This window comes from Pagrus major, chromosome 20 (assembly GCF_040436345.1).
Source record: "Pagrus major chromosome 20, Pma_NU_1.0".
In the NCBI taxonomy this organism is placed as follows: Eukaryota; Metazoa; Chordata; class Actinopteri; order Spariformes; family Sparidae; genus Pagrus; species Pagrus major.
Genome location: NC_133234.1, coordinates 4,252,300 through 4,279,202, shown reverse-complemented (window position 1 = coordinate 4,279,202; position 26,903 = coordinate 4,252,300). Strand labels below are relative to the sequence as shown.

The window sequence follows — 26,903 nt, the reverse complement described above, 5'->3', positions numbered from 1 at the left end:
AATGGCCGGTCGGGGAGGGGAATCCTCCTCCGTCGATGGTGGCCCTGGTCGATAAACCCGCTGTAGCTCGTTGTCAGCTAGCTTCACTCCCAGAGCGTCATTTATGAGCTACTTAATTAGCTCCCTCACCCTCACTTTCTTTTAATCAAACCAGCCGCAAGTTCAGTTGTCTATCCCTGTTCTCTGCATTTTGGATGGCTCTTTCCATCTCCTCACAATGCTTTGCTCTTTTCTGTAGTTCCGAGACCAGCCTGGCATTCTCAGTTTCCAAGTCCATAATTCGGCCGTCTGCCTCATCCTGTCTTTCATATATGGCTGAAATGTCCTGGCTAGTTTTAGCTTGTGCTGTCTTAATGCTGGAAACATCCTCTTGTAGCCCCTTAAGTATACTGCTAACCTGAGCCATCTCAAGCATTGTTTTTTCCAAGTTGCCTGAAGTCCTGTTAGAGCATCTGTTGTAGGGCTGGTGGACGCCGGCAGTGTTGGATCCCGTCTTGGATGTAGCACCACTAGCCATGCTAGCATAGTTTATTCCTTGCTTAGCTGTTCTATTCTTCGAAGGGGAGAAAATAAACGTGAAATAGACACGCTTAAGCACTCAAACTTGGCTATACTTTACACGTCGTTTTAACATAAAATATGGGCTAAAACTATCGAATATACATGAAAATTAGGAGATTTTGTCGGGAGGAAAGTTCTAGGCAACCATCACCCTCAGCGGTCCCACGTGACTCCCTAAATTTATTTTTTGACAGATTAAAGTGTGTATTTGCCTAGATTTAATTTCCCTGACATCAGGCTGGTCATGGTCAAGAAATGCACAGATGTTACTAATAACATTAACAGTGTGACAGTTGGCAAGCAAGGGCAATGCCAGAGCCTAGGAAGTGACACATCTAAATAGGATCCAGCCAGTCTGATACCAATTTCACCTGTATGTATTAAAGATATCCACCCTGAGAACCCACTGACTGACATGAAAATAAGGAAGGTAGTGACACACACACACACACACACACACTTTTTGCCATATGGCTCAGCCATATCTTGACATATCTTAGAAAAAAACATCTTAAACAAGCTGAGGTCTGGCTGCTGTTGCTTTGCTGTGTCCATGCTGTGAACATCTGTGACTCGACTGCACAGGACTGTGCTGGAGTGGATGAACATTAGCCTTTAGGCTTCAAATTAAGTTTCTGCATCATATTTCACATGCTTATATTTTAACCAAATTCATGTACATAATTTAGGCCTGAATTATTTTCTGGTCACTGGGAGGCAGCAGATGTAGCTGTAAATACAACATTGGCATAGCCTATCATCACGGAATACATAAATAAAATGATAAGTAAAAAACTAACTTGAAACATGAAATGAGCACAGACAGGTAATTCAAGTCAAGTCAAGTCACGAGTCTTAACTCCCAAGTCAAGCCTCAAGTAATTTTTATTTTCTGTCAAGTTGCAAGTCATGAAAATGGTGGTTTGAGTAACACAAGTTCACATCTCTGGTTTCTGGCAATTTGGTGAAACCCAAATGTATTCAGAAACAGTGAAATAATAAGGGGTAAAACTAAATTTTTATGTAAGGCCCCTCCTGTAAAATGAGGTTTAGATTCCGATTTGACGGTGCATATTGTTCAACAAATTTGCAGTTGACCGAATTACTACAGTTGCCACACAGTAAACCAGGTGCTTCTGATTGTATGGGGAAGTTTCCTGGTTTGACCAGTTGATCACCCCGCCTTGTGTGCAGAGATGATGGGTTGGTAACCATGAGCAAAGTTTATATGAAAATATCCCTTAGTGTAGCTGTAAATGAACTTAATTCAGTGCATATAGTTTACATGTCAGTTTTTATAAATCACCAATATTACCCTGCATTGTTTGTGGATTTTTCTCATTCATACGTTTCTATTTAGCATGTTTCATGTCTGTGTGTGTGTTTGTTTAGTATTTATGTGTCTGACTGTGTTTGTGTCCAGGTGGAGTGGGAGTCATATCCGCTGGGGTCAGCCATTCAGACTGAGACATGTGACCACAGGAAAGTATCTCAGTCTGATAGAAGACAAATCTCTGCTGCTGATGGACAAAGAGAAAGCTGACGTCAAGTCTACAGCCTTCTGCTTCAGGTCTTCCAAGGTACAAAGTCAAAGTATCCATAATACCGTCTGTGTGTGTTCAAGCTACATAAACGTAGGGGAGTCTCTGTATAGTACAATATGTTTTGATAGGCTCATTTGTCCGAATGGATTATCCTGATACGATACTAGACGAGGTCAAATACAAGCAAACATCACTGAACATTAAAGGTTGTAAGGCATTACAGTGTTAACATCATGATGCTTTTTGAAACCACAGTGAATGGAGACTATAGTATGGCCATAATCTATATATAACTGCTCATTGTCACTTCTCTGTTCTCTGTAGTTTGACTGCTCCGAATTCACTGACTGTCAGTAGGGCTAACTTCAGTAATAACTTTATTCACATAGCACATTTACTACAAAGTTACAAAGTGCTATACTGAATGAAATATTAAAATACGCAAAAAATAATGACACAATATAAGAACATTAACTGTAAAACAATAAAGAACAAAAAAGTTAAAACAAAACAGATTAAAACTTAGTTAAAATTGTAAAGAACACCTTGTTTTATAGAGGTGATTTAAAGGATGGTACAGATGTGGCTAGCCTGAGAGCTCATTCCTAGGGTCACTGACGGCAGTGTTCCAGTCACCCCTTTTAATAAGGCAGGTGGTTGGAACAAGCAGGAGACCTAAAGCCAGAGATTTTAGACTGAGGCTGCACTGTAACTGATAAGGAAGAAACATTTATTTACATTTCAACTATGTAACAAGAAGCCTGACCATGACCTCAAAAGTTATTTATGACTTTTTTGAAAGTGATTTTTGGTCGTTTTTGCTTGAATGTGATTCAAACAGTTTATCAATTATTAACATTGTTAGCATTGTTGCTGATTAATTTTCTGTTGATCAACTAATCTTAGTAAAAGTAATATTTCATCTGATCATTTGAGCTGTGTTGTTATATTGCCACCATCAGGTGGTAAAACATGGTAACACATAAAAAAGAGAAATAGGAAAACCTTTATTATATATATATTTTAAAAACATAAACTGAGGCCCTGTTTGTGGCTGCTCACAGAAATATGGTGCTATCAGACTAATGGTAACACATAACACATAGCTAACTGTCCTATTATCCAAATATGGACACAGTGTTCAGTACAGGTTCTGTGTGCTGTCTGACCTGTGTCAGCCAGTGTTGTAAATTAATGAATGCAAAAGGGATATTGGTGATCAGTGTGTATACCATGTGGAAACCCTTCTAGCTCTTCTTTTATCTTTTAAATCCCAAACTTCTAAACCCAGAAAGACAGCTTGAAAATCATTGAAATCTTAATCATGAAAACTTTCAAAACAGCCAATTGTCATGTAACATTTAATCTGTTTCATCATTTCTCCCTCCTTTAGGAAAAGTTGGACCCAGGTATGAAGAAGGAGGTGGATGGGATGGGTGTTCCTGACATTAAGTATGGCGACTCTGTGTGTTACATCCAACATGTTGACACCTGCCTGTGGCTCACCTACCAGACTATTGATGCCAAGTGTGCACGAATGGGTGGAGTACAGAGAAAGGTATCATACTGCATTAAACCACACTGCATCGCTAAGAACAATTTATCACCCGTCTCTGCTTTTTTGTAATTGCAATCAGTGTTGGGTTTTCTGTATACTAAGAGGTTGAGAAACTGAGAAGAAGAGACAACAATAGTGGCAACAGATTAAGACGTTAATACCAGATCTTATGACACTTTTAAATTAAATTGTACTTTAGATGCATGCATCATTGCTTGCGATACTTTGCTATAAAGCTTTGAGTGTTTTTATAAACAGTCTATTGTACCTGTTACATGGTAGAGAAATGACACTGGCCAAAGAAGGCAAAAAAACTCTGCCACTGTCAGAAAGTTTAGGGATGAAGGCAGACCTGAGCTAACAGTGAACCAGGTCACACCTGGTGAATGTAGCATTTTGCTCATGTCAGAGGTAAACTAAAGCATAACTAAAGGTTTACCCCAACAAAACCAGCTTTATAATTATTACAGTCTTCTGTTATGCAAAATGAAGCCAATCTCATCATAAGAAAATATATTAAATTTAGTAATTTTTTAGCAGTAATTTCCTGTAAAGTTGCCCAAAAAACACATCTCGTGTTTAGGATTTTTTCACCCGCGATTTTGTTGTTATAACAGCACTTGAGTCACGTGTGGAGGAAGCTTGTCATTAATTATGTAGCTGATCAAAACCAACGTGCATCAAATGACATTGCAACAACTAGATGCACTTGCAAGTTTATACAAAACAATGGCTTAAGTAGGCCTACTTTAAATGGGAGAGGTCACTTCACAATCAGTGTGTTTACAGGGGGGGTGTAATACTCTCTCTGCAGAGCACGCGTGATTGACAGTAGCTGGGAGTGAAAGAGCGAGGGCAGATTGTCCACTAGTCAGTCGATTGCGGATGGAGTAGTTCTCTCGGACAGGCAAAAAAAACCCCATAAAAATATAAAATGATAAACTGGGTAGCCAAATACACTTAGGTAGCCGTAAATATACCTTGGTGTACGAAAGTAAAATATATGTTTAGGAAACACTGAACTTCTTCCTATTTGACATCAACCACAGGGGTCCTGGGGTACTCTCTCGTTGTCCTCTTGTTGTTTGTTTGATTTAACTGGAGACAGACCCAAGTCAGCTCAGGCTTTTACATCACAATCTTGCATATTTCTTCTTTTTTTAATGCTGTAATTGGATTAATTGTGATATATTTTGTGATATTAATTGGTCAATTCTTTTAAAAGCCTACTTCCTTTTTCAGGCCATCATGCACCATGAAGGTCACATGGATGACGGGCTGACGCTGTCTCGATCACAACATGAGGAGAGCCGCACTGCCAGAGTCATCCGCAGTACTGTCTTTCTGTTCAACCTATTCATCAGGTGGTTACCACACACACAAACACACACACATGCACGCAGACACAGATATGTATTACACATAATATGCAGAAGGCAAGAAACAACGTAGGTAGGATTAAACTCCAGCAACTGCATAATAATCTGAAAAGTTAAGGTGACATCTTTTGATTAACAGAGATTTATTGCAGCATAATGTTATGCACGTGTGAGAGCGGCTCATGAGGGTTCTCAACAACGAATCCAAGCAGCTAAGAAATTCAACAGGAACAAAATAATTCTTGATTCTTGAAATCAACAGGAAATAAATAGAAACCTGCCAAAACAGCTGGCCAGTGTACATAAAGTACAGGGTGGGTAAGGGGTGGCTGTAGCTCAGGAGGTAGAGCGGGTCGTCTAGGTCACTGGTTCGAATCCCGGCTCCCCTCAGCTACATGTTGAAGTGTCCTTGAATGGGTGAATGTGGCAAGTATTGTAAAGCGCTTTGAGCTGTCAGTAGACTGGAAAGCTATAGAAATGCAAGACCATTTACCATATAACAAACTTGCCTTCCTTTCCCTTGCATGCTAGCATTCAGTGATAATGTGGCTGATTGTGATAATGATTGATTCAATGAATGATGAATGTAATTAGAGTGATCATGTGACTGTACCTGCCAATTTGGTGAAAAAAGCTTGTGATTTTCCCCTGAGTGATTCCCCCTGAATGGTAAAAATAAAGCTCAGGGTTCAGTCTGCTCTGGAGTGAACATGAGCCAAGATAATCAGTCAAAGCTTTACCTGTACCTACAAAAGTAGTTATGCGATTCCCATAACAATATGGGATCCCGGAGATACAATATGGGATAATATAACACATTAACATCCTCCACAACATCCTTAATACTGATAGAAACTTAATTTAAAGCAAATGTCCAGCACTTACAATGAAGTGTGTAAGCTTTCAGTTTTAATATCCTTTTAATTTGAGGAGAGAACAGGCTCCTTCAGTGAACATGTGTCAGGATACTGCAGTCACTCACTACAAGAGAAGAACTCTTCACCATGTGCCTGATTTATGTAAAGCAACAAGCAGCTGTATTCCTGTGTAAAGCTGCAGCAGCTGCTCTCAGTGTGTGCAGTAAAGAGTTATAAAGCCTGCAAGCAAATGTAGCTCAACAGGTCATCTGTAGTGATTCACAATGCATACTCATGCAAAGAAACACAATAGATGAGCTGTCAACGTCATGATGAAGACATAATATGTAAATTCTCAGCTTTGAGTAGCAGCGTGCATTACGACTAATGAGATAATGATAAGTAGAAGTTCTGTTAAACCAGCAAAGTATATCTTTTTCCCAACGCTGAGCTGCACATGGGCTCTCAACACTGAGACCAATCTCAATACCAACAATCCTGTCTGACAATATACAAGTGCCCAGCCCTGGGCTTACTGTATAGCTTAAAGACAACTCAAGTTTTTTTTTTTTTCCATAAACATCAAATCAAAAGAAATGCAAGACATTTTATTAATGGTCCAATGAGTAGGATTAGTGACATCTAGTTGCAAGGTTGCAGATTGCAGCTAACTGAACACCCCACATCTCGTCACTAAAAAAGTGAAAAATGTTAAAGACCCTCTCTTTTCCATTCTGGGCTACTATAGAAACATGACAGTGCAACATGGTGGAATCTATGGAAGAGGATCCGCTCCATCTGTATCTCTAGATAAAAGGTAGAGCCCAACTGATACTACACTTTTGGGGCAGATGCCAGTATCGACATTAGGGAGTAAAAAGACTCTAATGTCGACATGTCATGATTCCTCAAAGGTGGATACCTTTGAGGAATCGTTGCAAAAAAATGTGTGTTTATCGGCTGACATGTCACATCACAAACACTTGTGAAAAGATACAACAGAGACAGGATATTTTACAGTTTAATAATTAACTGTGTTGTCTAAAATGACATCAGTGTACAAACAGTAAACTTCACTGAGAATTTAATGATTATAAATTAAACCAAGCCTCTTTTTCCACATTTTCATCTCTTATCAAACCAAAAGTTTTCATATTGGTGCATATTGGACAATATATACGCTAATACCAATAAATCTGTGATAGGCCAATATTGATCAATATTGATAGATAATATCCCAGGCTCTAATAAAAGACTCATTCTAAGGCAAAAATAACACAACAGTTCTTGGTTTTCAGGAGAATGCACAATAAAGAAAACATTATGAATATTATGTTGCATTTCTGCCCCTAAATCCCCCCAAATCCATCATACCAGACCTTTAAAAAGTACAACCTTTAAATCATTATGTAATTAGCATCAAACATTTAACAGTTCCCATCTAAATGATTCCTCAAAGGTCTGAGTAAAAACTCCAGAAAAACTAACTACTAACTAACAGCTGCAGTGTAGATTAATACGCACTGAAAAATACAATATAAGATGCACTGTAGATGCACATCTGTATTTTTAGAAAGTTCACCCCCATATTTTGCACTATGTAGAAGCCATTTGAATTAATGCAGCTTTATCTTAAACATTAAGCCGAGCACATTAGTTTGGACTGAGGAATCATCACACTCATACACATCAAACCAGGGGAGAGCAGCAGAGAGGTATGTGTAAACAATCCATTAAAACTGACAAGCTTTTCATAGCCAATAAACTCAGCCTAAACACAGTGAGAGCCAGCAGCCTGAAAGCGTCCGAATTATGAACAAAACCTCACTGCAGAAATAAGGCAATATGTTTTTCAGTCACCTACACATAACATGGACATTAACATATAAATAAGCCTGCAGAAAAAAGGTCAGTTAGTTCTAACAGCACCACAGCAGCAGTGAGGAGAGGAGTACAACAACATCTTCTCACATTATATAGACAGTGATGGACGTCTGATCTGTATGCTTCAGGGGTCTGGACACATTAAGGAAAAAGGGGAAGAGCTCCACTCTCGATCTACCAATAGATTCGGTCAGTCTGAGTCTGCAGGATCTGATTGGCTACTTCCAACCACCCGGAGATCACCTGGAACATGAAGACAAGCAGAACCGGCTGAGAGCTCTGAAGAACCGGCAGAACCTCTTTCAGGAAGAGGTAGGGAGTATATGCGGCACGTGTGTTTGGGTCTTGTTTACCTAAATACCCATGGGTATTAAGTTGGATTTCCAGTTCATGTGACAAATACATTTCTTATGACAAAATATAATCAACAAAGCCACTGAAAGAAAAGTGTAGTGTATCTGTGATTGCATCATCACAGTCAGTGGTAAAACACTTGTGCCATAAGATGTGATGCTTGGATCAATTTATTCTTTGTACATGCTATCCTCCTAGCCATATAAACTGCTACCCATGGCATCTTTTTTCAGTTTGCTGACAACCTTTCTCAACAGTATAGTTCAAATAATAGACATTTTTCTTATTTAAAGAGGAAATTGACAAACTTTCCCCCCTCCCAGTGTTTCCCTGTGGTATTACTGTTGGCAAAGTGCAACATGGCTACAACTTACGGCCTGGCTACTGTCGCAGAATCCCTGACCTCAGTGCTATGAAAAGACAGAGTAAAACACCCGGTTATATCAATACGCAGGAAGGTTTTCTTACTTACTGATCTAGTGTGCTGCCCTCTCCTGGCACGCAATGTCTCCACCTTGGGTGGACTCAAATATGAGTCTTCAAAGCTCCATGCATCATCGGAGAGAGAAGGACAGATGATCTTGGCAGCCAAGTGTTTCAGAGAACACAGCACGATGATAAACCTGCTCTGTCAATTGAAAATGAGATCTTCCTGGACACACTAGAGCAACAAGTGTATAAAGACAGTTCGAACACCTGGGTTGCCCCCTTACCTTTTGGGTCACCACGGAACCGCCTTCCAAACAACAGACCTCAAGCCGTGAAGCGTCTCTCATCCCCACAGCTTACTTTAGACAAGAAACCACAGATGAGAAAACATTTCATCGACTTCATGCAAAAGATGTTTGATGCAAAGCAAGCAGAGTCAGCTCCGCCACTAAAGGAAGGCCAGGAGTATTGGTATCTTCCCGTATTGGGTGTTTATTATCCCCAAAAGCCAGACCAGATAAGAGTAGCGTTCGACTCCAGTGCCAGACATGAAGGCATTTCTCTCAACAACATGCTCTTGAGTGGACCCGATCTGAACAATATTCTTGTCGGAGTTCTGATTTGCTTCCATAAAGAACCAATTGCAGTTACAGCTGACGTGCAACAGATGTTTTATTGTTTCACATCTGTGAAAAACATCAAGATTTTTTGAGGTTCTTGTGGTATGAGGATAACGACTTGCAGAAACCAGTGAAAGAGTTTCGGATGACAGTGCATGTATTTGGCAACAGTCCATCGCCAGACGAGCTGCCCTGGAAGTGGCAGTCTCCAGTGCTGATGCAAGAGAGTTTGTCATGCGCAATTTCTACATGGACGGACTTGCATCATTCCCTAGTGAAGCAGAAACCATTAACATCCTACAAACGTCCCAAGAAATGCTAGCTGAGTCATATATCAGGCTACACAAAATAGCATCCAACAGCAGCATCGTCATGCAGGCATTCCCTCCAGTGGACTGAGCTAAGGATCTGAAGGACCTACATTTGGGAGTGAAACCACTGCCTCTTCAAAGGAGTCTAGGTCTCAGTTGGAACCTGGAGACGGACAGCTTTACCTTCAGTGTGTCCCAGGACGAACAGCCTTTAACCAAAAGAGGTATTCTCTCTATGGTGAACAGTCTGTTTGACCTCTTGGGGTTTGTAGCACCAGTCACAGTGGGAGGAAGGAACATAAAAGATGACATCTGTCGAACAGTATGATTGGGATGCTCCACTTCCAACATTAAAACAGGAGCAATGGAAGCTCTGGAGAGACTCCATGAAGGAATTGGAGAAGCTCCAGATCCCAAGACCTTACGTTCCTGTTTCCCTGGCAACACAGACACGGTACAAAGAGCTTTTTGTCTTTTCAGACGCAGCAAACATAGCAATAGCTACTGTAGCCTACTTGAAAACAGTCTGTACAACAGGGGACTGTCGTGTAGGTTTGATGTCTATGTCTCAACAGAATCACACAGATCTGAAAGTCTTCTCATCCACATCAGTGGTATTACATCACTGAGGAAAATCCTGCAGACCATGGAACCCAACCAGTAGCTGCTGCGGCTCTCAAAAGCACCAACTGGTTTTCTGGGCCATCGTTTCTATCAAAACCTCAGTGAGAGCACACTACTAACCCAACAACTTAGAGCTAGTACATCCAGATATGGATCCAGAGATTCGCCTTGAGGGGACAACCTTCAGTACAAAGGTGACAAAATGTCTGCTTGTATCTCATAGGTTTGAGAGGTTCTCCACTTGGAAGTCATTGACTCGAGCAGTTTCCAAACTAATCGAGGAAGTGAAAAGTGTCACAAAAACTTCCAAAAGTGACAGCAGTAGAGAGGATGAAAGTACACAAACTACGACAATAATCTATATAATAATATATATATATATCTATATCTATATATAATAAATATTTGAGAGAAATGGATCTTTTGTGTATATAAAAAAAGTTTTAGATCTTTGAGTTCAGCTCATGAAAAATGGGAGCAAAAACAAAAGTGTTGCGTTTATATTTTTGTTCAGTGTATATGCCTATAATATGAGCACGTCATTTTATCTCAACCATGTAATGTAAATTTGTTAAGATAATATCATCGCGATTGCCATTAACGTGTTAATAGTAATTCCCATTATGTGTTAGCATCGAGCTAACGAACTAGTTATTTCCACATGGTTGTAGCTATATTGTAGCTAAAATATGTGATTTAATGTGTTTTTCTTATATGTATTTTAGTTTTACAGTACCTTCATGTGTGAGGCAACAATTAAACAGCCTGAACCTGAAGCCTTTGTCTCTCATTTGGTGAACTGTTTACCTATCTGCCAAATTAAACACCAACGTTCAGGGAGGGCGGAATAAGTAGAAAGAATCTTGTTTTGAACTGTCTCAAGTCCTGTTGGTAGGTGGAAATACAGATCAGCGAGGGGACAGACTTTGAAACAACACCGGTGTTTCGGATTAACACGGGGCTATGTTAACTGGCGACCATCAGCCGTATGCGTCAGTGGTTGCCTAGCCACAGCAGATATTGAAAACGGGAAGAGAAGACGTAGCTGTCCTCGGATATGCCTCTTTGTTCAGGTTTTCTCTGTGTAAAACATACCTGCAGTGTTGCCAACTTAGCGACTTTGTAGCTATATTTAGCAAGTTTTCAGACCCCTCTAGCGACTCTTTTTCATAAAAAGCGACTAGCGACAAATCTAGCGACTTTTTCTGGTGTTATTGGAGACTTGTGGAGCCTCCCTCGTCCCAAAGCACTCACAGGCGGCCCAGTCCTCGTGCAACAGTCCCTCCCAGCTGCAGTCAGAGCAGGAGAAGTTCACCCCTCGCGTCCAGACTGCGAATCGCGCATGTGCAAAGCTGCCGCTGGCTGATCCCACCCTCGCTTACAGTCAGGGTGGGATGTAAATGTAAATTTTCTTTGTCTAAAAGAAATCACTGCACTAAAATAAGTTCATTTGTAGTTCTAAACATATTAAGGGTGTTTTTTACCTCACTTTTTATCTCTCCCACGACGTTATTCCTCTCTCCTACAGCGTCCATTACAATTACATGCACATGGCCAGTTATGCAAATTAGGTGATGACGCCATTTAGCAACTTCTAGCGACTTTTAGGACAGCCAATAGCGACTTTCCTTACTGAGGAGTTGGCAACAGTGCATACCTGATCCATAGTTGGGCTCCTGTTTGAGTAAATGTGTATAACATAGAAGAACTATGGAACCCTTTTAAAAGTTTTAGATCTTTGAGTTCAGCTCATGAAAAATGGGAGCAAAAACAAAAGTGTTGCGTTTATATTTTTGTTCAGTGTATATGCCTATAATATGAGCACGTCATTTTATCTCAACCATGTAATGTAAATTTGTTAAGATAATATCTGAGGAGTTGGCAACAGTGCATACCTGATCCATAGTTGGGCTCCTGTTTGAGTAAATGTGTATAACCCTCAGTCGCTGTATCAATGTTGCTGGTTGTTACGGAAGACGTAAACAGGAAAAGGGAGAGTTGCTCTTCATGTGAATATGTATCTCTAATAAACCTTTATTAAATACACTTACTCATCTTTGCTTCCTGTTTGAGTAAACATGCATCACATAGAAGAACTATGGAACCCTTTTAAAAGTTTTAGATCTTTGAGTTCAGCTCATGAAAAATGGGAGCAAAAACAAAAGTGAAAATAAAAAATAAAAAATAAAAAATAAATTACAGGACTTGAACTCACACTAATTGAGGGAAAAAAACTGTGTGGTAACCGATTCACTACGCCAAACAGACCACACAGGTAACTTGCGATATAGCCTATCTAACTCCTCACAGCATACACACAGCCACCTCTTTGACGCACGAGATGGCCGGATCAACTTGTGACCCCAGTGTCTATGCACCATGTTGGTACTGTGATGGTTTCTAATACAAATAAGCATAACCTTTATTAAATACACTTACTCGTCTTTGCTGCCTGTTTGAGTAAACATTCATCACATAGAAGAAATATGGAACCCTTTTAAACCACACAGAAAAAAAAAACAAAAAAGGTAACAATACGGGACTCGAACTCAGACTCATTGAGGGAAAAAGTATTCTACAGCATGATAACCAATCCACTACACCAGATCAACCATGTTTTGATTCACGGCATAGCCTCTCAGGCTCCTCACAGCAGACACACAGCCACCTTTTGGACGCACAAGGTGGCCAGATCAACTTGTGACCACAGTGCCTATGCACCATTTTGGTACTGTGATGGTTTTATAACACACATAAGCAGCTGTTTGAAACAATTTCCCAAAAAATATAATCAATTTATGTTAGTGTCTGTAAGATTATGTTATAGGCCATGTGTAGGAATGACAGCAGTATCAGCGTGCCAAGTGCTTCCCAAAGGATGCATTATTATTATTATATAATATATGTTTCCCCCTTTTGTTTGCTAACGAGCTTATTAGACAAGGCTTGGACTGATGGACTCAGACCATGGACCATGAGACCTATTTTGGGGACCAACAAAGCCATATTAATACTACCCATGTCTTGTTGATGGGTTGCTCAGCAATCACATATGGATGAAATATTTGGCAAATAAGCATAACCTTTATTCTTTTTCCTTTTTTCGTTTAAAAGGGTTCCATAGTTCTTCTATGTGATGCATGTTTACTCAAACAGGAAGCATAGACGAGTAAGTGTATTTAATAAAGGTTTATTAGAGATACACATTCACAGGAAGAGCAACTCTCCCTTTTCCTGTTTACAACGTCTTTCGTAACAACCAGCATCGTTGATACAGTGACTGAGGGTTATACACGTTTACTCAAACAGGAGCCCAACTACGGATCAGGTATGTTTTACACAGAGAAAACCTGAACAAAGAGGCATATCTGAGGACAGCTACATCTTCTCTTCCTGTTTTCAACATCTGCTGTGGCTATGGCAACCACTGACGCATTCGGCTGATGGTCGCCAGTTAACATAGCCCTGTGTTAATCCGAAACACCGGTCCCCATATTACCCGGGGAAAGTGACTGGGAAAAAACAATGCCTCTTCCTGGTTTGGTTGTTTGATGGCAGACACACTTCTTTTGTGCTGTAATTAGTCCTCCCCGGTGGTAGACAGTAGCATAGTGAAAGTGAGGTTTGGAACCAATCTATACAAGGTACAAGGTAATTTGATACAACACAGGGTTGTGTAGCATCCTCAGTGTCAATCAAGTAGCAATAAGACACTAACATCCATCTAGGTCCGATGAGCAGTTGTCTTGAATAATTCGGGGAGTGAATTAATGTATGGTTGAACAGTAACCATTTATTGCCTCAAACCGTATACACAATAATACACAATACTGTAATTCTTTTGAAAAGAATGGAAAATAACAAATAAAGTAAATAAATCAAAATAAAAAATCAACAGAAATAGTCCGTTATGGAAGTGGGAAACTTCCAATGAAATGTTCTTTAGTTTCCTGATTGTTCCTTTAATCCACAGGTACTCCTTATGGTCAAAGAGCTCAAGAGTTCAGTTCAAAGTTGTTTGTGTTGTATCTGTTCAAAGTGTTCACTTCTATTACTACTACTACCCGGGTAGGATAATGACTGTTTGTGTCTTATCTGTAACCCACTGAAACTGGGTATCACTTTAAATCAGATGTCCTCTGTGGACAGTTCCTACGGTTGGCCAACACCGTTTCTCCAACCGTCCACAGGGTCACGGGCTGGGCTCGCCATCTTTGATTCTATCTGGTCACAAAAAAACCAACCTACACAGATAGTGCAGGATAACAAGTTATTTGGTTCTCTTTATGTGTCTTAGATGAGATCTCATTAAATTCTTTTCTCTCTCAGAATATCATACATCATATAACCAACAACTTAAGGATATACTTGTACTACAATTACCTTATTTTAACAACTGGTAATTGTAACATGAACCATTTACCATGAATTGTCTTTTTAACTTTAACAATAAATTATTTACAATGAATTTTCCCCCTATCATATCAACATTTGTATTCTTACAATAACAGATTGCTTATTCTGTATTTATTATGTCAAAACAATTACTATTTTAACATTCACCTCAATTATTTGCTGTATTGTTACATTTTTATGCTAACTTAATCATGAAAATGAACTAAATTATCCTTTATGATTCTCTTAACATGTACTTCTTAGCAACCAAAATCAGTTAAATCACCATTCAATGGCATTACAAAGCACTAAAGTGCACAAATCCAATTAAAACATAATGATTGTAATGTTAGAAAACAGCACAATTGTCCTTTAAAGTTTTGACGCAGTGTCAGTCTCTCCATTAGCCACAGCTATCGGTTAGCTTATCCATTAGCGATTAGCGTTTAGCCGTTAGCGATCTTCTCAGACTATACAATGATACAGTTGCACCAAAGCATTTAATAAACATTAGACCACAATCACAATCACCGGTTGGTTTTTATGACAAATATCTTGACTCAACTGCAAGTTTAATGCAGCTTCCTACACAATGGCTAACAACAGACTAGCATACACTATGGTAACTCACCGGAGTTTCTCAACATTTATAGCTCGACAGAAGCTGTTTCCCTCTCGCTCACAGTTGGACCTCTATTAAAAGAGCAACTTATTAGCGTTGTTACATAGACATTAATCTGACTTTATGACTATTTTGGGGTGTTTCATACCAGGAATTGCTTGTTTGATGTTTGCATGCTCGCACATCTGCTGTGTTGAGAGAGCTACTGCGTCGAGAAGGAAGAGGTCGCATAGCCCCCTCAACACACAGGTGACCAGTGTATATGCGCCCCCTTGAGGGAACAACATGTAATTACACCTCTAAATCACATATATGGAGTGTGTAGCCCTGAAATCCATGGGTTACAGTTGCATAATGAAATGAAAGTTCATAAAATCCTTCATGTTACATAATTACAGAACATACAATTATTTATATACAAATGTATATAAACACGTAGTGCATCTTTTGAATTTGCGTCGGGGTGTATGTAAACAGCAGCAAAATGATGGTGATGATATTATAGTCGACATCTTCACATCGAATGTTCGATATCAGATAAACACTGTCCACCCATTTTGACTGTTTATGCTTACAACATTGATGCTTGCTGCTTAAAGAGTTCACCTTGCATCGTTCAGCTGTAGTCCGGAGTGCTGTTGGCCTGGAAAATGTTCCACCTGTCGAGTGCAACAGCTTGCTCCGAGATGTTGTGGTGGAGATAGGTCTCTGTTGGCACAACAGTCTCTGATTTCATGTAACAAATTTGCAAATGGGTGTCATTTTTCTACAGCCATTACACTGTGCAATCAGTGTTAGCTACAGAATGATTAGTTAAAGGAACTTGGGGCAGGATTTGTGAAAAAATAAACATGCATTTCAAGTTTTTTAATGGTAATGGGTGATGAAGCGTTCAAAACCAAAAAGAATGAGCCCACCCACGTATCTCTCCATTGCCTTGAACAGGCTGTGTGCTGCATAAAGTACTGCAATTTGGGCCCAAATTTCCCGCGCAGTCCTGCGGACGTGACGTCAGATGACGCTGAATGCGCGTCCTTGGATACGGGAAGAAGACAAGCGCGGTGGACCCAAACTAGTGTTTGGGTAGTAATGGATTCTGCTACGACCAGCAAACGACCCACCACCACACAAAGTCCACTAAAGAGTCATACTAGGAAGAAAACGAAGGTTTTATCAGCGGCATGTCGTGAGTCGAAACGAAATTACGACCAAAGCCGGGCTGGCACCTGAATACACATCAGATATGCGTTTGACTCATGGAGGCAACTTCAACTGGAATTAGGACTCAAAACAGATGCTGACATGGCTCATTTCCTAGTAACCAGGTAAGAAAACATTACAGGTCATGTTTAGAACTTGATTTGAAAATCATATGAGATCACGAGGACTCGGAGTGACCTAACTTGCAAAGTAGCGTTAGCTGCAAACATGTAACTTAGTCCACCGCTGTGTAACACTGAATAGTTAAAGACTGCGCATTTTCCACGGTCCTTTAGTCTGAAACCGAATAGTTAGAAATATGTCCCTTAATATATGGGACCGAAAGCCCAACCTGTTGTGTCTGTGTAGTAACATTAGCCGCTTACACACAGCAATCCCGTATCAGAGACGATATTTTTGTCCCCCAATATGCCGTCTTTGCTTTCGCCTGTGCCTTTCAGACTGCATCAACCGTAATGGTAAATTGGCACGCTTGTATGTTGCTACACACAGCGAGCCAGCTTCCTGGCTGCTTCCTGTGTGTAGGGGATAAGGCATCAGCTGCACTGCTGTGAAGAGTTCATACGCGCTCCCGCGCCAGCTTGTCTGATGGCTGCAGTTACCCTAACGGCCGCAACGGCCGTTGTGACACTATTGAGTCTTATTTCTTGATCCTGCCCCAAGTTCCTTTAAAGTACAAAAGTTCTCAGTTTTTTTATTTTAATCAAAAGTCAAAATATATCACACAGAAACCAGTAAGAAAAAGTTCCCTTTATGTCTCACTTTTTAATTTACAAATGTCTCTCCTTTCAGATGACGCCATTACCACGGCATTAAAGGTGCCGCGACACGGCAGAAAAGGAGCGGGGACTTTTTTATTTTATCCAGCTGATTTTGCATTAGCTGCAGTGCCCACCAACAACCACCAGGTGGCACATGTGAGCAGTCCAGACTACAGGGAACACATCAGGGCCCTGAGTTTCTCTCTCCTCCCTCTTGAACAGGCTGTTATATTTCCTCATTGACTCAGTCCGTACGGAGCCCTTCTAGGGTCACATGGTAGAAAGAAAAATCCATGCCCTCGGATTCACAATCCCTGCGCATGGATTTTGCCCTCTTCTCATTGATCAGCACAGTGATAGTGATATTGAGATATTGATAATGATCAATAATCAATAAAGATGATGATCTAAAACTAGCAACGACACTTCCGCTGCGCTGTGCGCCACTTAAGCCGGCAAAAAGATGGGTCCTGATGCTGGAGGATGGCTGCAGGTTATTAGGGCCTGAGCAGGAAACCTGCGAGGTCCCTATTATTTTTGTAAGGATTCTAAATTATTAGGGCCCGAGCACTAATCTCGTGCAAGGACCTATTGTATCTGTAAGGATTCTTTATTATTATACTTCTTTGTCCTTTCAAACGAGCGCATATTTGGCGGCCTGAACATACCCCAAAACTCACCAAACTCGGAACATACGTCACATGTGCGCGCCCACATCAGAATTCAAAATGATTGGAGGTGGGTGTGGCCAGGGGACTCCATAGCGCCACCTAATGTTGGGTCAGGCCGCGAAAACATTCTTGGATCGTCTTGAAATTTACAGGAGTCATGGGTCTCAAGGATTTAGGCTGGAATTATTTTTGCCGCAACAGGAAGTCGGCCATCTTGAATGGCGCGCAGCGATTTTCATTTTTCCGATACTGTTTTTGGGACTTTAGGATGATCACAGACTCACCAAATTTGTCCCGTAGCTCCCTACCCATGAGTCGTTAATTCGATACCACAATGTCTATGCCTCGTACTTTATTTAACTTGTCCTACAGATTTCACGCCACAGACTTCACAGTCACTTAGTATCATCCTGAGACCTTGATGATGACACCTTGTCAAAAGTTTTCGCCTCCGATATACCTGGTAGGCGTGGCGGTGCGGTCAATTTCGAGACCCCCTTATGGCTTTTCCCAATGTGTATGTACAGACAAACACCTACGGACACCAAATTTTACACACGAATCACGAGTCATGCCCATTGATATCTGAAATGGGTCTGGGCATTTTAAGTTAAAAAATGGCTCCATAGCGCCCCCTGGAATATTTCAAACTTGAAGCCCCGCCTCCTACATGCACATACATTAACGAAATTCGGTATGCCTATGTATCATGACCAGATGCACAAAAAAAGCCTGTAGGACCTATACCCACAGTCCAACAGGAAGTCTGCTATTTTGGTTCAAAGTTGAGATTTCGCCGCCATTTCCACCCATTTCTAAGCCTCGTACATTAATTATCTTGTCCTACAGATTTAACACCACAGACTTCCCAGTCACTAAGTCTCATCCTCATACCTTGATGATGAAAAGTCGTCAAAAGCTTTCGCCTATGTTATTCCTGGTGGGCATAGCAGTGCGGCCAATTTCGATCCTTCGCCATAAGCAGGAAGTCCTTATAACTTCAACATACAATTTCCCATCTTCACCAAATTGATCACACATGTAGAGGGGCTGGCACTGAATACGTCTATCCATCAATACTGTGTTAAGTGAAAAGATGGCTCCATAGCGCCCCCTGGAATATTTCAAATTTGAAGCCCCGCCTCCTACATGGACATACATGAACAAAATTCGGTATACATATGTGTCATTACCAGATGCACAAAATACCCCTAGGCACCGAAACCCTCAGTCCAACAGGAAGTCGGCCATTTTGGTTCACAGCGGCCATTTTGTCAAACTTGAAGCCCTGCCTCCTACATGCACATACACTAACGAAATTCGGTACGCATAAGTATCATGACCAGACGCACAAAAAACCCTCTTGGACACATATTCTCAGTCCAACTGGAAGTCTGCCATTTTGGTTCAAAGTTGCGATTTTGCTGCCATTTTCACCCATTTCTATGCCTCATACTGTCTTTAACTTGTCCTACAGATTTAACACCACAGACTAAGTGTCATCCTCATACCTTCATGATGAAATGTTGTCAAAAGCTTTTGCCTATGTTATTCCTGGTGGGTGTGACGGTCCGATCTTTCAATGCTTGGCCATGTAAGAGCCATGTCAATGTATGGTGTGTGTTGGACACAAACTGTCCACTAGGTGGCTATGTTGTGTTGTGGGTCACATGCACCTATTTAGGTAAGAACCTTTCCATGGCAGCACACACTGGACACAGGAAGTCAGCCTCATATCAATCAATCAGACATCACTTATATAGCACATTTCATACAAATATAGTGTAGCACAAAGAGCTTCACACAATAAAAGCAAGCAAAACAAAACAGAAGTGAAACCAAAAGACACACACACACACTTTCTCTCACACATAACACATACATGCATTTCTGACAGAAGCTTACCGAGGCGCTATCTTTCGCTCAGCTATGTGCTGTGACAACAAACATCATCCAATTTACATGACATTCACAGGTTGTTTTCTCCAAATCATACACTACAACATGACATATAATTGATGGGTGAGCTCTAGGGCCATATAGTGGACACAGGCAAACTTGTCCTCTGCGTCTGCCCTCCGATGGCACCACGGCCCGACGTACGTGGGGGGGTGAGGGCCCGTTCATCGCTGCTTGCAGCTTTAATTTGTTTTTCTTTGTCCCAAATGATCGCATTTTTCAATGCCTGAACATGGATGAAAACGCAATTTTATTTGGCAAACCCATTAGGCTTGGCGAAAAATTTTATAATCTATGGTCGTTGTGAATGTCCACCACTAGGTGGCGCTATAATCAAGGAAAGTGCGTTTTGGCTTATAACTCCCATATACTTTGTCGCACATTCAAAAACCTTATATCCACGCATTCCCTGAATTCTGTTGAATCTTGTGATATAGGCCACGCCCATTTCCGCCTACGTTTTTTTCCGCAAACTCCCAAAATGTCGCAAACCTACTTTTTCGAACTCCTCACAGACAATTTCACCCATTTGCACCAAACTTTGCACACTGCATCTGTGGACCGTTCTGACAAAAAGTTATTAAAATAATTTTGATATTCTAAACAATACTCAAGTTATTAAATAACAACTTCCTGTAGATTTGGGTCAAAACAGGAAGTGTTGCATATCTCCACATTGGTGTGTCTGAATGGCATGAAGCTCAGGTTACTACTTCCCCATAAGCCCCTAAGGCTCTGTGCAAAATTTTGACAGATGACCACTAGGTGGCGCTCTTTAAATTCAAGTATTTTATATCTCAACATCGGTTGGTCGGATTAACACAAAACTTGGTACACTCATTGCCAATGCCCTCCTGAGGATAGCTGATGAAGGTGTTACTGATCTGACACTAGGTGGCGCTCTGGTGGCAGTCTAATTTTTTGTTTGGCACTGTGCCCACACCATAACAATTATGTCAATGAAATTCATAGGGGTGGTATAGACTGGCCCCTTTAACTCACACACCAAAAATGACCAGCAGGTGGCGTTATTATCAACACAAAAAAGGTTTTACTCCATAACTCCCACATAATATGTCGCAGTTTTAAACCTTATATCTACATGTTCCCTGAATTCAGCTGAATTGTGTGATGTAGGCCACGCCCACTTTTGCGCTAAATTTCCATTCACAAATTTGCTAAATGTTGCAAATCTACTTTTTCGAACTCCTCCCAGGCAATTTCTCTGATTTGCACGAAACTTTGCACACAGCATCTGTGGACCCTCCTGACAAAAAGCTATCAAAAGAATTCTGATAGTCCAAAGAACGCCCAAAATACAGAACAACAATTTCCTGCACATTGTGGTCAAACAGACAGTCTTGCATATCTTCACGAAATACAGTCGGATTAACACACGGACAGTTAAGACATGCATACACAATAATTGGGCAATGGGGCCGGGTAAGCAGCACGCCCCAACAGCAGCATACCCTGCGAGGGCCCGTTCATCACTGCTTGCAGTTTTAATGTTATTAATATGTTCATCATCAAAGGTTAATTATTTTACCCACCGACACCCCATTCCCTGTTAATCAGAGTGATAGTTCTTATGTCCTGACCGGCCTGATCAAAGGACTGAGATCCATGCACCACATTCCGCACACAGAGATGCACCGCAGTGCTCCTCCTCCTCCAGTTAAATAGAGCATTTTGCTCATATACAGTCAAACAGAGTTATTGTCAATTAAAATGAGGTGTGAGCAGGTGATTTGCTGGCCCATCTCAGAGCAGCAGACTTCGAAATGGGCCAGCAAATCACCTTTTGCAGTAATAACAATGGGCATCACAGTGGGCAATGGATCTAAAGTCAGTGTCACAGTGTTTTACCAGCTATGTAGAGGGCTCAGTATTCATATAGTAGGATGCACCTTCATAGGCTACAACCTTAACTAATGTGTTGTCATGGGTTAGATTTTCAAAATTAGAGGGGTTAGGGTTCGGAGGGGAGACATAGGGGATTTAGAAGTGGGTATACACAATGCCGACTGAAAAATATGTAGTTACACATCTTTAGTTTATTTAACTTAGTCCACTGAAGAGCTGTTAAAGTTAAATATCAGCCAAAGCAGTCATATTAACATAGCATTACACTACATACGTGCTTCCTGTGGAGTCACCCAGCCAAAATACGGACAGCGCCACTCTGCCATTGTTGCACACATTGTGGTCAAACGGGGTATAAACTAAAATGTGAGTGTACTGTGCTACTTTATAAAGCATACATGGATACTAATTGCAGTTTATATAAACATGTAGTATAAACATAAGTGTGGCCTTGACAAAGTACTCAAGACAGCGAGTGTGTCAAGTTGGAATGCAGCCTGTCTGAGGTTTGCGACCGCAGAGTCACCGTTCACAACTCTTATCTGCAGCTGGGCCTTCACAGTGTAAACAGTTTCAATCTATAGCTTTGCACTGTTACCCACTTCATTTGATTAGGGCTATTGGAGTCCAGCTGAATAAACCAGTAAAACTGTAAAACATGTGTCTGTAGGGGATGATCAGCCTGGTGTTGGAGTGTATTGATCGCCTTCACGTCTACAGCAGTGCAGCTCATTTTGCTGAGGTGGTAGGAAGGGAGGCAGGGGAGGCTTGGAGCTCCATCCTCAACTCCCTCTACCAACTACTGGGTATATACACACTCTTACACACTGACACACATAGAAATGATATGATGAAGACAAATCTTATTCTCTTAAGCCATATTTTACTAAGAGCTTTACGGAAAGTCATCACGTTAAATTAAATTGATATTCACAATATTCATAGAGATAACAATGGTTTCAGTGGAAAAATTAGGCTGAAATGAAAAATGTTCCCCACAGATGTGGAAATAAGGAGAAAAGAATAAGCTGTTGCTACGGTTTTATCATTATTCCATTATTAGCAGTGCCTCTTAGGTCATGTCTCTTCTCTCCTGTCCTCCTCCCAGCTGCACTGATCAGAGGAAACAGGAAGAACTGTGCTCAGTTTTCTGGTTCGTTGGACTGGCTGATCAGCAGACTGGAGAGACTGGAGGCCTCCTCTGGTAGGTCACCTTGTCTTCAACGAGACAGTCACAATACACAGTTGAGCACTACTGGGTCATCATAAAGTGGTAATGTTGAAATCAGAGGGTCCAATTTCATATTGAGATATTTAAATTTGTTTCATACAAACTCACTTTTCATCTGTTCCTAGCAGCTGATAGATAGATTGATAGATGGATTACGTAGAGCAGATCAATTAGATTGATGGATTAGACTGATTAGATAGATTAGTTTATTTGTCATCATCGAGGAATTATTTTCCGCAATAGGTGCATACATGGCAAAAACAAGTAAGAAATACAGAATCATACCAAATACAGGAACAAAGCTTTTGCTAAAACATGCCTTCCTGCACATGGGTAGTCTCTAGCTGCATCAAAAAGGAAGAGGGGTAAAGTGATGGTGGAGTATGTCAGGGTCATGTGGGAGTGCATGTGGGAGTGCTTTGCAGATCAGGGATCAGGTGATACAATAGTTGGCAGTGGGAATACCACCGGGAGCGTGTTATTTTCAAGAGTATATTCTTATACCCTTCAAGGTTCAGTTAATGCCAAGTTGCAACAATATTATAGGGATGACTATTGGTACTTTCACAAAATACTAACACAATGGGATTTCTGATCAATAATCATCGGTAATGTGGATATAATGACTAAGTGGGTAAATGCAAGTATTAGAACAAGTAGAACAGTCTGGTAAGTTCAGAGTCACTTACATCACTTTACTGTAATGTCGCCTTTAAAACCAGAAAAAGACAACACTGCCATATCATGCCATATAACTATGCATCTGATATTTGTGACAGATGAAACATCAAAAGGTACTCTAGGTCATACTTTCTGGTCCTATCCTAAGAAAGTTCCTTTATGGCAGGATATCTCTATTTGGTTTTGTAAATTTACGATTTACAGATTGAACCTGATTCATTAATTGCCTTGTTTGGTTGTTTCAAACCTCTTGCTCTGCCACTTACTGCACAGCACACTTTAATGTTTGGTATGTAAGATGCAAAAAGGAAGATTCTAAAGGAATGGAGGAGGTCTTCCACCGCTTCTTGTTTCTCCAGATGGGTTGGGGAACTAGTCTCAGGGATACATGTTGAGAGGCTCCACAGCAACAAACATAGTTTTCATGTAAAATTTGAGAGTACACGGGTCTAGTTATTAGACACCTTAACACTCCTGTTCCTTAGCCGTAGTCCCCTGCTGTGTGATATCAAGTTGTGCCACTCTTGGCCATTAGCTTTATTTAGGCTGAAACACTGTTGTATTTATCTTTGTCTAATCTGTCTTTGTGTGGCTATTGTCTGGTTTCCAGTTAGGAGATACTTGTAGGCTTTGATTGATTTGCAAATAGAGTCCCTGGTTTTGCTTACTGCACTTGTGTAATGATTCTTACTATACATATTTTGTATTCCTAGGTATACTTGAGGTGCTACACTGTGTGCTGGTGGAGAGTCCTGAGGCACTGAACATAATCAAAGAGGGGCACATCAAATCTATTATATCTCTGCTGGACAAGCATGGTCGCAATCACAAGGTATTCTTTGAGATGTAAAGTACATCACAGTATATCTTCACATAAAACAGAAGTTTCACCTGTGTACATCTTACACCTTGAAAGTTATGTGCAAATAATCCACATATTTATTTAGGTATGCTGTGAAACGGCTTCTAGGATTCTGTTGGCAGAACCTGAGGCAGCTGAGAACACAGTGCTGGATGAGCGAGCCTGCCAGAAGCAGTGATTTAAAAATTTAGACAATTACTCAACTTGTCTTTGTTTAACTGAGCGGGGTTAGCTAACAACAAACCATTTCTCAAGGCAGAGAAACCCCATGTGACATAGAGCTGCAGCCTGTCCAATCAAATCAGTCTACCAGGAATCCTGCAGTTCAGTCTGCGTGCCAATAAGTGTTTGTGTGCATGTGTTCATACTTTAACAATAATTATGTTTTGAACACTGACATATTTTATGGTATGTGTGTACTGTCTAGGTTCTAGATGTGTTGTGTTCACTGTGTGTGTGTCATGGAGTGGCAGTCCGCTCCAACCAGCACCTGATCTGTGACAACCTGCTGCCAGGAAGAGATCTGTTACTGCAGACCCGCCTGATCAACCACGTAAGCAGGTATACACACACACACATACACACACAAACACAGCACACAGCTGTTAACAATGAAAATTTACATTCATAAAAGTCAACAGCAGATAGAATACACAGGCGTCGTCATTCTAACCCACCCCTCAGACAGTCATTCTGCTTCGTCTTTCCAACAGCATGCGTCCCAACATCTTCCTGGGAGTCAGTGATGGCTCTGCTCAGTACAGGAAGTGGTACTACGAGTTGATCGTGGATCAGGCACTGCCCTTTGTTACAGCAGAGGCCACTCACCTCAGGGTGGGCTGGGCCAACACTAGTGGCTACGCACCCTACCCCAGTGGGGGGGAGGGGTGGGGAGGCAACGGGGTGGGTGATGACCTCTATTCCTACGGCTTTGATGGACTCCATCTCTGGTCAGGTAAGGTGTTAGTGTGTGTGTGTGTGTGTGTGTGCGTGCAAGTTTATCAAGAGATGGTAATTATACTTCCTTATAGTAACCAGCTAAATAATATTTGTACTTCTCTGCATTGTAATACATCAGGACAGGCTAATCTACTCATTTTCATATAAAAAGACAACATACCATGAAAAGCATTCATTGCCTGTGCTGTGATGTTATTAACAAACCGGATGACCTCATATAAAATTGTTCAGGATTCAGAATTCAGATGTAGTCTACATGTTGCTTACTCAAAACCAAAAAAAAAACTGTGTCCTCAGGCTGCATTGCTCGGTCTGTTAACTCACCCAATCAGCATCTTCTGAGAGCGGAGGATGTGGTGAGTTGCTGCCTGGACCTCAGTGTGCCCAGCATCTCCTTCAGGATCAACGGTCAGCCGGTTCAGGGCATGTTTGAAAACTTCAACTCTGACGGCCTCTTCTTCCCTGTGGCCAGCTTCTCAGCTGGAGTCAAGTCAGTGCCTCACTGAAAACAGTTCACACAAAAAGAAAAATCATTTACTGTATTTATTTCATATGTCTGTAGTAGAAGCCACACTGTGTAGTACCTGTAGTCTTGATTTAGGTTAGTGTGAATGCACACTGAAAGAAACAACTATCTTAAAACAAGTCTGTAATTACAGCCTGTCACATGCTGATGCAGGGCAGAGAGTTAGGCCAAAAAGTTTTAATCACTTTTATTAAATGTCTCTGTTGAGCTTAAAGATTAAAATTCTTAACCCAATAATTAATTTCTCATCACAAAAAATAAGGAAAAGGTGAATTATAAATACGAATGTAGATAGTATAACACCGTACCGGTACCGTTAAGGTGTGTTGTGGGTTGTTCCTCTCAGAACCTCACTGCTTGTTCCAGGGGATGAGTCTAATTACTGTGTGTTTAAAACTACTCACTCATAGTCTATGAGTTCTATGAATGGTGATGTATTACTACATATACTATGTAAAGTGGATTTTCATGGTTGACTAGGTTGATGATGTCAGGAATTAGTTCAGAAAAGTTTGAAATGTCGAAATCATTTATGTGTATTAAACTAAGGGACTAAGATTAATATTTTGTCAAGAGACAGAAAACAAGATGACATCATCAAATATGCAACAAAGCAAGTCATTACAAGCTGTAACTTACACATTTCCTGAACTTTCCTGAATTTCCTGATTTCCTGAGGTTAACACAGTACACATTTCTACCTATGAAATTTAACCACTGAATGCAACATTACAGCCAGTGAAAAGTAGAAAAAATTAGCTGTTTTCAAAACCTTTTTTCAAATGATGGAGTAATATAATGTTTTTGAATTTCGTATGTCTTTCAACACTTTCACATAAAAAAGGTTTCAAGGAAATTAAATAATCTACTGTCAAAACATGTTTCAAAAAAGCAAGTTTTTTATTCTTATTTTTCTATCATGTGAGATCTGTAGACCTTATTTTCAGTGCACGGCCAAATAATTTCTGGATGTGATGGAACTGAACTGACATGAACTGGAAAAAGTTCTGAATTCTGAGAGTTGGTT

At 40.7% G+C, this 26,903-nt stretch overlaps 1 protein-coding gene across 1 annotated transcript in view; it reads left to right on the top strand.

The window, feature by feature from the left end:
- Positions 1–26,903, top strand: part of ryr2a (ryanodine receptor 2a (cardiac)) — a 190,202-nt gene that overhangs the window by 40,763 nt on the left and 122,536 nt on the right. Inside the window, exons 11-20 of the mRNA XM_073490144.1 lie at positions 1,985–2,141; positions 3,499–3,663; positions 4,906–5,027; positions 7,912–8,095; positions 22,287–22,422; positions 22,725–22,820; positions 24,242–24,360; positions 24,818–24,951; positions 25,104–25,345; positions 25,648–25,840. Of these exons, the coding sequence (XP_073346245.1) occupies positions 1,985–2,141; positions 3,499–3,663; positions 4,906–5,027; positions 7,912–8,095; positions 22,287–22,422; positions 22,725–22,820; positions 24,242–24,360; positions 24,818–24,951; positions 25,104–25,345; positions 25,648–25,840 (1,548 nt within the window). The remainder of the gene's footprint in view (positions 1–1,984; positions 2,142–3,498; positions 3,664–4,905; positions 5,028–7,911; positions 8,096–22,286; positions 22,423–22,724; positions 22,821–24,241; positions 24,361–24,817; positions 24,952–25,103; positions 25,346–25,647; positions 25,841–26,903) is intronic.